This window comes from Neovison vison, chromosome 1, assembly GCF_020171115.1.
Source record: "Neovison vison isolate M4711 chromosome 1, ASM_NN_V1, whole genome shotgun sequence".
Taxonomy (NCBI): Eukaryota; Metazoa; Chordata; class Mammalia; order Carnivora; family Mustelidae; genus Neogale; species Neogale vison.
Window position 1 is genome coordinate 238,538,255 of NC_058091.1, and position 13,908 is coordinate 238,552,162.

At 43.6% G+C, this 13,908-nt stretch overlaps 1 protein-coding gene across 1 annotated transcript in view; it reads right to left on the minus strand.

Annotated features, from left to right (window-relative positions):
- LOC122890468 (protocadherin alpha-12-like) overlaps positions 1-7,619 on the minus strand; it is a 91,652-nt gene extending 84,033 nt beyond the window's left edge. Inside the window, 2 exon segments of the mRNA XM_044226095.1 lie at positions 5,148-5,242; positions 5,244-7,619. Of these exon segments, the coding sequence (XP_044082030.1) occupies positions 5,162-5,242; positions 5,244-7,517 (2,355 nt within the window). The 5' untranslated portion in view covers positions 7,518-7,619 and the 3' untranslated portion in view covers positions 5,148-5,161.
- Between the last annotated feature and the right edge of the window lie 6,289 nt (positions 7,620-13,908).

The following is a 13,908-nucleotide window of genomic DNA, read 5'->3' on the forward strand; positions in this document are numbered from 1 at the left end:
TCAGTTGGGAATGTCTTTTTCCTGTAATATTTATTTAGAACTGTTCATACAATGGCCATTAAGTCCAAATGGAAATATAATCAATTATAAGAATAAAACGGATTATCGTGGAAAATATTAAGTGGTATACCAGCTGTGTAAATAAAACATTCATATAAATTCTCCCAATTGTGAAATGTGGATAAAGTATTTGTATCTAAACGAAGTGTCTTATCAATGTGTATGAGTTTGTATGTGAGCATGTGCATAAACACAATAATTTAGATCATTAAGATATAACAACATTTTAAAATTTTCTTTGCATAAAAGATGCCAAGAACTAGCATCCTACAAATCTGATGGAATTTGAACTAATACCAATAAGTTAAGCTTCACTCTTCTCTTCCCCATCCCTGGGAAAAACTTTACTATCATTTCAATTGACTGATTTTCCAAACATCAACAGGTAGGCAAAAATGTTAACATATCTTTAGCAAAAAAGAAAGGAAGGGAATATTACTTCTACCTATTGCTACAACTATCTTTACCAAGTCACAAAGTTCCAGGCAAAATAGAGTACAGCTCCAATAATTATCTTGCTTGTCCTGTGCACAATGCTCCATGAAACAATAGTTTAGTTCATTTCTGTCTCTTTGCTCCTCTCTGAAAATTTGAGTAGAGTATCTGATATTCTCTTACCTCCATCCTTCTCTCCTGTTACATTACTTTCATTAACATGACTTTACTCCTATCGCTGAACAGTCCCTGTATTATTTGTAGTTGTTCTTGTCTATCAAGCTCTACCTTGTTTTTCCTTTCCACTCCACCTAACCTAGACATTAGAGTCAACTATGTGAAATATGTCAGATACCTCGAAAGCACTCACCTACTTCTATTACTCCTCTAACATTTTCTTTAGCTTCCAACACACAGCCTAACCATTTTCTCCTCTTATTTAGCTTCTCCATTTAGGGATGTTACTTCACCATGATCACGATATTCTCTACAAGTTTACTCTCACATTTGATTTGGGCTTGCAAATGAATTCCTAATTAACTCTTTTCGCCTGCATACAGAGATTCTTCCATATTTCCTTCTCAAATTCCCAACCTCATTCCCACCATGTCGTTCTCAGATAACTTACACAGAGAGATAAGTAATCACATATGAATTCAGTGTCTCTTTTTTTGAATCAACATTTTTCTTTCTCTATTAAGGAAAAATTATCCCTAAAGTCAACTTTATGCTCTTAAAATATTATTCTCTCTTCTATCCTCTTCCATATTTTTCATCTTTTTTTCTATTTTCTTTTTAAGTAGGCTCCATGCCAGAACTCACGACCCTAAGATCAAGACTCTGAGATCAAGACCCAAACTGAGATCCAGTCAGACGTTTAACTGACTGAGCCATCCAGATGCCCCCATATTTTTCATCTCCACCTGCATACTTTTTCAAAAGATTTTATTTATTTATTTGACAGAGCACGAGCAGAAAGAGAGGCTGATGGAGAAGGAGAAGCAGGCATCTGGCGGAGCAGGGAGCCCAACAATGACAATGACAACAACTGCAAAAGTTGATCCCAAGACCTGGGATCATGACCTGAGCGGAAGGGAGCAGCTTAAGGACTAAGCCACCCAGGCGCCCCTCATTTTCATCTTCATTCTTTCTTCTTTTCCCCTTTTTTTTATCTTCATTCTTAATCTACCTGTCGCATCTTCAGTATCTTTTTTTACTTGCTTCTTTTCCTCACACTACAAAAACACTCATGTGTCCATATGTATGTGTATACACACATATATATTTTACATATACACATGCCCATACGTATGTACACACATTATACACAGACATTTAAATTTGCTACTTCTTGTGGGAAAAGCAAGTTCTGTTTACCCCTTTTCTCTACCTTAAACTTCTAAGTTACTTGATATATTGTACTTGGAGTTTTATTTCTGCTGTCTGTTGTATAGCCTACTTATGATTTTAAGCCTATTATAGTGTATTGAATACTGACTCCCCTAAAAGATATGCTCAAGTCTTAATCCCTGGAACCCATTAGTATTACTTTCTTGGCAAATGACATGATTAAGTTTAGGGTCCTATATATGTATTCAAAAAATTATCGATTGAAAGAGTTTAGCCTGGACTACCCAGGTGAGCCCTAAAGTACTATCACATGTATCCTTATAAAAAATATGGATAAGAAGATATGCAGAAAAGGAGGCAATACGACCAGGGAGATAGAGATTGGAATGATGTAGCCACAAGCCAAGAACTGCTGATAGCCATCAGAAGGTGCAAGAGACAACAGATTTTCCCTTCGAGCTTCAGAGGGTACAGCCCTGGCAACACTTGGAGTTTGGATTTCTGGTCCACCAAAATTGTGAGAGAACCAAATTTTGTTATCTTAAGCCACCCAGGTTTTGGTACTTTGCTACAGCAATCGCAAGAATGAACATACATATTCACCTCAATTCTTTATTTGGACACGTTCTCATTTTTTAATCTGTCTTTTCTGATTTTATACTTTCATAGATTTTTTTTCCCATAAGGGACTTACTCCCAAATCTAGATCTATAATCTGTCCCTGAGCTCCTGGCCTGTATTTCTAATCACAGTGACATTCTCTTAGCGTCGAAAGAATAACATTTTCTTAAATGTTCCTATTTGCTAGCTGGACAAGCATACACAAAGTATTTCTTCAACTGTATTCTACATTTTGGTTAATGTCAATCTCATCCTCCTACGTGACCAAACAAAAAAGTTGGTGTCATCCCAATTTCTGTCTTTCTCTTATCATTTGTAATGAATCATTCATTATTAGGTTGCTTCTAAATATGCTAATGCCTTTTGTACATGTTTCTTTCAATCTATTTTGACTGTCATGATTTGTATCCATTACCTGATAACTAGAAAATTCTGAAAAATTCCTTACTAGATTTCTTACCTGCAGAATCTCCCCTGTTCCATCCTGCAAGTACACAGTCACTAGAGCAAACTCTGCTCATTTATTCATACTAATCTCTCCATCAGTAAAACTTTCCAGTTAAAAAGTTATCTATCTTTCAAGGCACTCTTCGATAAAACATGCCTAATCTCTGGAACCCACCCCTACTTCAACCTTGCAGGGAATAACCTAGGTGGTTTATTTTAATACTGTATATGTATTAAAAAATTATTGATTGGGGGGTGCCTGGGTGGCTTAGTCAGTTAAGCATATGCCTTCAGCTCAGGTCATGATCTCAGAGTCCTGGGATCAAGCCCCGCATCGGGCTCCCTGCTCAGCGGAGAGTCTGCTTCTCCCTCTCCATCTGTGTCTGCCCCCTCACTCATGCTTGTTCTTTCTTTCTCTCTCTCTCTCAAACAAATAAATAAATAAATAAAATCTTTTAAAAATTACTGATTGAACATATGTTATATTTCATATTCAAAAACTAAAGATATTTGAGACAGTAGTAGGCAAAGGCAGGAAAGTTTGATTCCTTCACTACTAGCTTGAAGGATTTAAGACTTTAGTCTCTAGTCATAGAAGCCTCTGGATATTTTTGTGGAAAAACTACAAGATGTGAAGTAAGCTAAATACATTTTAGAAGACTCAACTGGGGGGTACCAGGGTGGTTCAGTCAGTTAAGTGTCTGAGTCTTGGTTTTGACTCCAGTCATGGTCTCACAGGCTCTGGACTCAGCGGAGAATCTCCTTGAGATTCTCTACCGCTGCCCCTCCCCCCACTTGTGCACATGCACTCTCCCTCTCTCTCTCAAATAAATCTCAAAAAATAAATAAAAGATTTAACTGATAATAGTCTCAGAACAGTAGTGCACCATAATGGGTTTGGGATCCTCTGAAACTGAGTTTGGGCTACTTCTCACTCTCTATTTGTGGCTTAAGCTTCAGGTTCCTCATCAGCAAAGTGACTATGATAAATAATGTACTCGCACCATAAGGCTGGTTTCTTTTTTAAAAGGTTTTATTATCAAGTAATCTCTACAACCAAGGTGGGGCTCCAAACTCAAGATCCTGAGATCAAGAGTCTCCTACTCCACCCACTGAGCCAGCTAAGTGCCCCAGGACTGATTAGAGAACTAGATGAAATGATGCAATTAGAGATCATAGCATAGGCTCTACAAAATAACAGGGGATCAGTAAGTATTACTGTATTTTACTGAATTCAAAAGTAGTCATTAATTCTAAGATGCATTGTTACTTATGTGCTACCAAGAAAGTAAAACAGTCAATAAAGTTATTATAAACCATCAATTACAAGATGCACCCTGATTCAGGTGCATATTATAATATATTAATATGCAATTACTTTATTATACTTTATGTAAAGAAGAACAGTATAAGTAGCCAATCTCACTTAAAAGAAAGAAGGCACTCTGTGTGAACAATAACAAAATTATTCCTTAGAATTAACAACAAAGGGGCCCCTGGGTGGCTCAGTGGGTTAAGCCTCTGCCTTCGGCTCAGGTCATGATCCCAGGGTCCTGGGATCAAGCCCCGCATCGGAGCTCTCTGCTCTGCAGGGAGCCTGCTTCCTCCTCTCTCTCTCTCTGCCTGCCTCTCTGCCTACTTGTGATCTCTGTCAGATAAATGAAGAAAAAAATCTTTAAAAAAAAAGAATTAACAACAGAATTATTATTGTTATTATAATATCTGAAGGACGTTGTGCTGCAATTAAAATGGTATTCAGGAGGATATTTTAGAAGCTTATGTATATAAGGAATGGGAAAAGAATCCAGTTAATGGTATCTGAAAATTATTTGTACTACTCTTGCAAATATTCTCTGATCATGAAATTATAAAATATCATAAAAAATAAATTTGAGTTTTCAAACACCTATGCAGTTTTTACGCTTATGTACTAATGTTTCTCAAGGCCAATAATACAGGAAAAATGATAGAATTAGGAAGTTTAAAATGTGGTGATCCAAAGCCAGTATTTCACCTATGTATCTCACTAATACATGAAACTTCAAGTGAATTTTCAAATGCAAGTTTCAAATGAACATGAAATACACAAAAATTTCAAAATGAGAGAATGATCATTCCACGGAACATGTTCCCTGGTTAAAAGATAACACGAAGAAAAAAGAGAGGATGTATTTACATCCTAACAAAGAATTATTAAAGGAAACAAATATACTTAAATTATATAAATGACTTACTTCACTGGAGGGATTTAAACAATCTTCTCCTGACTGTGGAAGGTTGGGGCTGAAGGCCATGAGGTCGGTCTTGGGCGCGCCCTCCCCAGAGCACACCCTCTGCCGCCTCTGCTGCGAGTACGACCAGCTCCCCACCGCGCTGGAGCACACGAGCGTGGGCTTCCCAGGCCCGCACGCGCCCTCCCTGGGCGGAGCCGAGCACCGCAGCGCCGTGTACAGCAGCAGCGTGAGCACCAGCAGGCTGGACACCGCGCAGATGGCGACGATCAGGTACACGTTGACGTCCACCAGCGCCGTCTCGGCGCCAGCGGCGCCCGCCAACACCCGCGACGACGCCTTTGGCGCCTGGCCGCTCTCCACCAGCGACAGCAGCACGGTGGCCGTGGCCGTCAGCGCCGGCTCGCCGTGGTCCTTGACCAGCACCAGCAGGCGCTGGCGCGGCGGGTCCGCCTCGTCCAGGGGGCGCGTCGTGCTGATCTCGCCCGTGTACAGCGCCACGCGGAACGGGCTGCGCGCGCCCCCCGCCGCCGGCTGCAGCTCGAACGACAGCCACGCGTTGTAGCCGGAATCCGCGTCCACCGCGCGCACCTTCGCCACCACGTGGCCCGCGCCCACCGACCGCGACACCAGCTCGCTCAGCGCGCCGCCCCCGCCGCCCGCGCCGGGCCGCGGCAGCAGCGCGGGCGCGTTGTCGTTCTCGTCCAGCACGAACACCTGCAGCGTCACGTTGCTGCCCAGCGGAGGCACGCCCGCGTCGCGCGCGCTCACTTGGAACTGCAGCAGCTCCAGCTCCTCGTGGTCCAGCGGCTGCAGCGCGTACACCTTGCCGCTCTCCGCGTGCACCGACACGTAGCTCGACAGCGCGCGCTCGCCCACGCGCCGCTCCACCAGCGAGTAGGACACCCGCGCGTTCTCCTGCGCGTCCGCGTCCCGCGCCGACACCGTGAAGATGTGGCAGCCGGGCGGGTTGTTCTCCTTCACGAACACCGTGTACTCGGGCTGCGCGAACGCCGGCGCGTTGTCGTTCACGTCCGCCACTTCCACGGACAAGCTGGCGGTGGCGGAGAGCGGAGGCGATCCTCCGTCCCTTGCGGTCACCACCAGCTCATAGTTCGACACGCTCTCGCGATCCAAGGCGCTGTCCAGCACCAGCGAATAGTAGTTCTTGAAGGTGGACACCAGCTTGAAGGGGACATGGGGTGTTAGTGAGCAGGTCACTTGGCCGTTGGCGCCAGAGTCACAGTCAGACACGCTGATCAGGGCGATGACGGTGCCCACCTGAGCATCCTCTCGCACCGGGAGCGACAGCGAAGTGATCATTACCTCAGGGGTATTGTCATTCAGATCCAGAACTTCCACTAGGACTGTACAATGACCTGACATGGAAGGAATCCCTTTATCAATGGCGTTAACTTGAATTTCATACTCATTATTCTCTTCGAAATCCAATTTCCCGTAAATTCTGATTTCACCTGTTTCTGGATTTATTGAAAACATGCATTTCTCACTCACTGGCAAAATCAGTCTGATTCCATAGAAAATTTCTCTATTGACCCCTTCGTCTGGATCAGAAGCGTTTAGCTGAATCACTCTCGTGCCGTTTGGGACATTTTCAAACAGCACTACTTTATAGCCAGGCTTATCAAACTCCGGAGCGTTATCATTCACATCCAAAATGCTTATTTTAATCTGAACAGATCCTGTTAGCTCGGGCTTACCCCCATCCTGGGAGGTCAGCAATATATTAAGTTCTGGAGTTTCCTCTCTATCCAAAGACTTCCGTAGAACTAGTTCAGGCAATATACTTTTGTCGTTTTTCGTTATTATTTTAAGAGTAAAATACTCATTTAGACCTAACTTATAGGTCAGAAGAGAGTTTACACCGATATCCGCATCCGAAGCGCCCTCTAGAGGAAAATGAGAATCCAATGGGGCAGATTCAGAAATCAGTACCTTTTGCTCTTCTTCTCTGAACACTGGTGGGTTATCATTAATGTCCTTCACCTCCACCTCCACATGGAAAACCTGCAGCGGCCTGTCCACGATCACCTCCAGGTGAATGCTACACTCCGCGCTCCGCCCGCACAGCTCCTCCCGATCGATCCGAGAATTCACAAACAAAATGCCATTCTGCAGATTTACTTCCAGAAGGTCCCGGCGTCCTTTGGACGCCACCCGGAACAGGCGTGGGACCAGCTCCGCCAGCTCCAGCCCTAGGTCTTGCGCGATGCGGCCCACGAAGGTGCCGTGTTTGGCCTCTTCTGGGACCGAGTAGTGGACCTGGCAGCTCCCGGGGTCCCCCGCTGCAAGGAGCAGAAGCGACAGCAGCAATCGCGGGGCTCCTGGGCCTCCGCTCCAGGAAAACACCATTGTAGTTAACAAGATCTCCGAGGTGGGACTGTTGGTTTTAAGGGATCGCTCACCTGCGAACCTTTGTGAGCAGTCTCCCTTCCTGTAGGTGTAGATACAGTAAAATTTACCCAGCATTCCGGTCTGTATGGAGTCGATCCTATTCTGTCAATGGTTGGAATCCGGGCGCGCAGACAAAATTTTTCCTTTTCACCTTCTGAGTGTACAGCGACATCATGTGACTGATTATGTAAGTACAAGACAGATCGTGAGGTTCTTTCTAGTTTAGCCACTTCTCAGGACACATTAAATTTTTTGACCTTTGAATGATTTCATGGATTTTTTTGTAAATGCTTATTTTTTTTAAATGTATAAGATATTAGTAACAAAGCACAGTCATTTCTATTATACTGCAGTTTTTAAAATATTCTGCTTCAAAGTCTATCATAATCATTGAAATACAGAATATCAGAAGCAACTCTTTGCCTATCATGGAGAATAAAATAAAGAATAATATACATCACGCTTGGCCTTATTTTGCTTACAGTTCTCACTTGTCACGACTTTTACCCTTCACAAGCTCTTCATTGTAGGACTTTAGGAGAAAACCCCCCCAAAAAAGAAACTAAAGTATTTCTACTAACTAAATATTTCATTCATATAAATTATTTTATTCATACTTCCGTTTGATATAAAAATTCATCATAAATGTGGAACATGTCGTTTTTGGTTCCTTGATGCTCAAATGCAATGACTTTTCATACAATGCTCTTATTCCCATAACATATTAAAATGAAGCTTGGGTACAGATCCTGTAAGGTTTCACTCTAGCAGAAGGAAAGCATTTTCATGTAAAATGTTGAATCAAAGCCTCCAAATTTCACAGTATTCTAAAGTGGCTGTGGAGCCCTAATATGAAAAATGTCTGTGAGATGTTTTGGAGCCCAGTCTCTCTAACTAAAATCAAATGAATATAAACTTCAAAATGAACTTTTGGTCTCCCTTTAAATGTGCCCTTCAGGCCAGTTAGTAGTCCCTCAAAATCTGCTTCTCTTCAGAAAGTCAGAATGGAAAAAAAAACAGAAAACTAAATCAGAATGGTGACTATGATGCAAGGGAGAATCAAAGGACTTTTCATAATTTTATTAATTAATTCAAGATCAGCTTTAAGGGAAAACAAAACACAGAAAAGATTCCACAGCTAACTGTAAACAAATACAGAGTTTATAAGCTCATTAAAATTCAAGTCAAAATCTTTAAGCCAACAATTTGTCACCAATCCTTTTACATATAATAATGAAGGGAAGTGAGATAAGAAATCTTTATAAAACCAGGAAGTAATAATAATCATCCCACAAGTAAAAGCTAACTTAAATCAACTATAAAACTGGCTCTTAAGTAATCTAAAAAATTTGAATTTTTATGCTTTTGGGCTATTTAAATTGTCTAACACCTCTACCCTGATTCTTCATTTTCTATCTTCTATTTTCAAAAAAACTCAATGTACAATGATTGCTTAGAAACTTTATTGAAAAAGTAGTATGTTGGGGCGCCTGGGTGGCTCAGTGGGTTAAAGCCTCTGCCTGCGGCTCAGGTCATGATCCCAGGGTCCTGGGATCGAGCCCCGCATCTGGGCTATCTGCTCAGCAGGGAGCCTGCTTCCCCCTCTCTCTTTGCCTACTTGTGATTTCTGTCTGTCAAAAAATAAATAATAAATAAATAAATAAATAAATAAAATCTTTTTTTAAAAAAGTAGTGTGTTAGTTATGTAGTCCTCACACACTGTTAGACATAATTAAATTACTAAAGAGATAAAAAACATCTAAAATTAGCTTAATACTTAAACAGTTGAACTAGAAGATGGAAATTATATTAAAATTATAATTTTACACCATTGAATGTAATCCTGAAACTAAAAATAAGTATGGAAGACACAAAATTTGTAGAAAATAGCTCATAAAATTTGGAATTATCTAAAACTGTACATTGACTACTTGTATACTGTAAAAATAAGAATTTGCACAAATTTAGCATGTACTTAAAATATTCCAATATCTTTATTAATTTAGATGACATTGTGCCATTCCAAAAACTTCATCTGGAGATGGATAATAATGTGTCCCCTACCTAACATTCACATTTATACATTTACAGTTTCATAAGTGATATGATAGCTTAATCTTTTAAGTCTGAAACATTTTGTGTTTTAATTTGGTTGCCTACTATAGAATAAAGAAATTTTAGCCCCTAAAGCTAAAGAGGAGCAATAGCCACATATGAATCTCATCAAATTCTCAAAGAAGGGGTGCCTGAGGGGCTCAGCGGGTGAAGCCTCTGCCTTCAGCTCAGGTCATGATCCCAGGGTCCTGGGATCCAGCCCCTGAATTGGGCTGTCTGCTCAGCAGGGAGCCTGCTTCCCCCTCTCTCTCTCTGCCTTCTTCCCTGCCTACTTGTGATCTCTGTCTGTCAAATAAATAAGTAAAATATTTTTTAAAAACAAATTCTCAAAGAAATCCATTACTCCACCACTCTACATATAGCTAAGGATCAATGAATTAGAAGAATGATCTAAGGTAAATGACCTTTGGTAGAATCATCAGAAAAGATTATAGCACATTAAAAGAAAATTTCACAAACATCGGAGATAAAGCATTTAAAGACAGGAAATTTAAATTGCCAGATGAGCGAAAATTATAACCTACATTTCACTTTAATAGACTTAACATTTTCCTTTCTAGATGAATCCACAAAATTTGGGTCAGACTGTCAACCAGCATATATTGCACATATTATAATGCATGTCTTCTAAATGCATCTTCTAGATGCATGTCTTCAGCAAGTTCCAAGATGTGGTGGAGTGATATGAATAACTTTATTTGCCTAGTAAACTTTGTAAGCATAAATCTGGGAGTTCTGTTTGACTATGTTGTCGATAAATCTGTACCCATTACATGCGATAAAATAAATCGGCAGAACTTTTAAGTTCCATTATTTCAATGAAACCACCAAACAATACTGCAAGACTGAATTTTTAACTGCAAATAATATGAAAACAGGTTTTATCTTATCAATTGAGGCAAAACTAAAGATTATTTAATGGAAAACAAATGTATGACCCATGTTTAACTCTACAGAAAAAGGTAAATGTTTTCAGACTTAAAGAAGAGAGTGTTCAATCTTTGATACAAGCCGGAAGTGAGAAAAGTCAAGCTATCTAATAATGTGAAAATGTTAAAGCATAAGGTAGTGTTAAAAGACAAAGAGGACAAGCAAATGTAAATAGCCACAGGAATTATCTAGAGTAGTGAGATTTAGAGATGAAATAAGTAGTCCAAGTACATCACTGAAAATTATACATTATATCTAATAAAGTGCTGACAGGAGAGTCATTTTTGCATCTTCCTTTACCATTTTCTACCAAAACATTTGGAGACATGGGGCATTTATTGGCTAAAAAACCTGGTATCGCATGATTAAAACTGGATTTTTATCAGTTGGCATTTGACTAACAGAAATTGTTTTCTAAAACATTTACAGTCGTCTAAAACGTTAATACTCAAAATACAGAATATTCAATACATTTTTCTGTGAAATGAAGTGGTTTTTTAAAAATTTAACACAGACTTCAAAATAAGAGGAAATCTATAGAACTCACCTGCCCAGGGTGATTTGATCCTGCCTCCTGCCTTTCCTCTCCAACTTCTTTATCCAGACCAGGTGGAAGGCTGGGGCTGAAGGCCATGAGGTCGGTCTTGGGCGCGCCCTCCCCAGAGCACACCCTCTGCCGCCTCTGCTGCGAGTACGACCAGCTCCCCACCGCGCTGGAGCACACGAGCGTGGGCTTCCCAGGCCCGCACGCGCCCTCCCTGGGCGGAGCCGAGCACCGCAGCGCCGTGTACAGCAGCAGCGTGAGCACCAGCAGGCTGGACACCGCGCAGATGGCGACGATCAGGTACACGTTGACGTCCACCAGCGCCGTCTCGGCGCCAGCGGCGCCCGCCAACACCCGCGACGACGCTTTTGGCGCCTGGCCGCTCTCCACCAGCGACAGCAGCACGGTGGCCGTGGCCGTCAGCGCCGGCTCGCCGTGGTCCTTGACCAGCACCAGCAGGCGCTGGCGCGGCGGGTCCGCCTCGTCCAGGGGGCGCGTCGTGCTGATCTCGCCCGTGTACAGCGCCACGCGGAACGGGCTGCGCGCGCCCCCCGCCGCCGGCTGCAGCTCGAACGACAGCCACGCGTTGTAGCCGGAATCCGCGTCCACCGCGCGCACCTTCGCCACCACGTGGCCCGCGCCCACCGACCGCGACACCAGCTCGCTCAGCGCGCCGCCCCCGCCGCCCGCGCCGGGCCGCGGCAGCAGCGCGGGCGCGTTGTCGTTCTCGTCCAGCACGAACACCTGCAGCGTCACGTTGCTGCCCAGCGGAGGCACGCCCGCGTCGCGCGCGCTCACTTGGAACTGCAGCAGCTCCAGCTCCTCGTGGTCCAGCGGCTGCAGCGCGTACACCTTGCCGCTCTCCGCGTGCACCGACACGTAGCTCGACAGCGCGCGCTCGCCCACGCGCCGCTCCACCAGCGAGTAGGACACCCGCGCGTTCTCCTGCGCGTCCGCGTCCCGCGCCGACACCGTGAAGATGTGGCAGCCGGGCGGGTTGTTCTCCTTCACGAACACCGTGTACTCGGGCTGCGCGAACGCCGGCGCGTTGTCGTTCACGTCCGCCACTTCCACGGACAAGCTGGCGGTGGCGGAGAGCGGAGGCGATCCCTCGTCCCGTGCGATCACTACTAGAGCATAGCTCGACACGCTCTCGCGGTCCAAAGCGCCGTCCAGCACCAATGAATAGTAATTCTTGAACGTGGACATGAGCTTGAAAGGGACGTTTGGCGTTAGAGAACAGATCACCTGCCCGTTGGCACCAGAGTCATGGTCAGATACACTGATCAGCGCAATGACAGTACTAGGGTGAGTGTCCTCTCGTACTGGGAGAGACAGTGAAGTCACGGTGACTTCAGGGGCATTATCATTGGCGTCTAATATTTCTACCCAGACTGTACAGTGACCTGCCATTGGGGGATTCCCTTTATCTGTGGCCTGTACTTCAATTTCATAAAACTTGTTTTCCTCATAATCTAAAGTTCCATTGACCCTCACTTCTCCGTTATTTTCATCTAGTGTAAACAAGAGTTTTCCTTTGGGCTTCACTGACATCAAAGAGTAAGTTATCTCCCCATTGACTCCTTTGTCTCGATCTGTGGCGTTTAGCTTTATCACAAATGTTTCTTTAGCAGCGTTCTCCATCAATCTCACCTTGTATTCTGATTGCTCAAATTCCGGATCATTGTCGTTAATATCCAAGACTTGGATGAAAAGCTGAACGGTGCCAGTGAGCTCTGGTTTCCCCCCGTCGGCAGCTGTCAATAGCAAATTAAGTTCTGGAGTTTTCTCTCTATCCAGATATTTTTTTAATGTAAGCGACAGTCTTTTAGTCTGCTTACCATGTGTTGGTAATTCTAAAGAAAAAAACTCATTTTGACTTAGTCTGTAGGTCAATAGAGCATTCTCTCCTATATCCGCATCAGAAGCTCCCTCTAGAGGAAAATGAGAGTCAGGTTGCTTAGATTCAGGAATCAGCAGCTTTTGTTCTTTGAGAGAGAAGACTGGCGGATTGTCATTAATATCCTTCACCTCCACCTCCACATGGAAAACCTGCAGCGGCCTGTCCACGATCACCTCCAGGTGGATGCTACACTCCAGACTCCGCCCACACAGCTCCTCCCGATCGATCCGAGAATTCACAAACAAAATGCCATTCTGCAGATTTACCTCCAGAAGGTCCCCATGACCCTTCGATGCCACTCGGAACAGGCGTGGCACCAGCTCTGCGAGCTCCAGCCCCAAGTCCTGGGCGATGCGGCCCACAAAGGTGCCGTGTTTGGCCTCCTCCAGGACCGAGTAATGAACTTGGCCGCTGCCAGCCTCCCAGACTGCAAGGAGGAGAAGCGACAGCAGCAGACGCTGAGTGCCCAATCCCCTTCTTTGAGAGCCGAACATCGCATACGACATTGACTTCCAAAATAAGGTCCTTTACACTTAAAGCAGCAGAGACTCCGGTTTGGGATTAAAAATCTAGCTGAATTTTTGAGAAGTTTCAAAGAATCCTTTAACAGTAGCGTTCGGCATGATGGAGTCCTTTTTGTATGGGGCGTTCCTGGCTGTTCAGACCAACCCTTGAAACAACTATTTCCACCAAGTAAAGAGCGACACCTTGCGCCTGAATAGTGAGTACTGTGCACTACATCGTACACGATAGAATTTTACTTAAACAGAAAAATATAATTAACTTCATGTGCTTCATCTTACTTTATCCTCAAAATAGTATTTCCAAAGTGCTTATTGTGGGAACATTCATAGCAT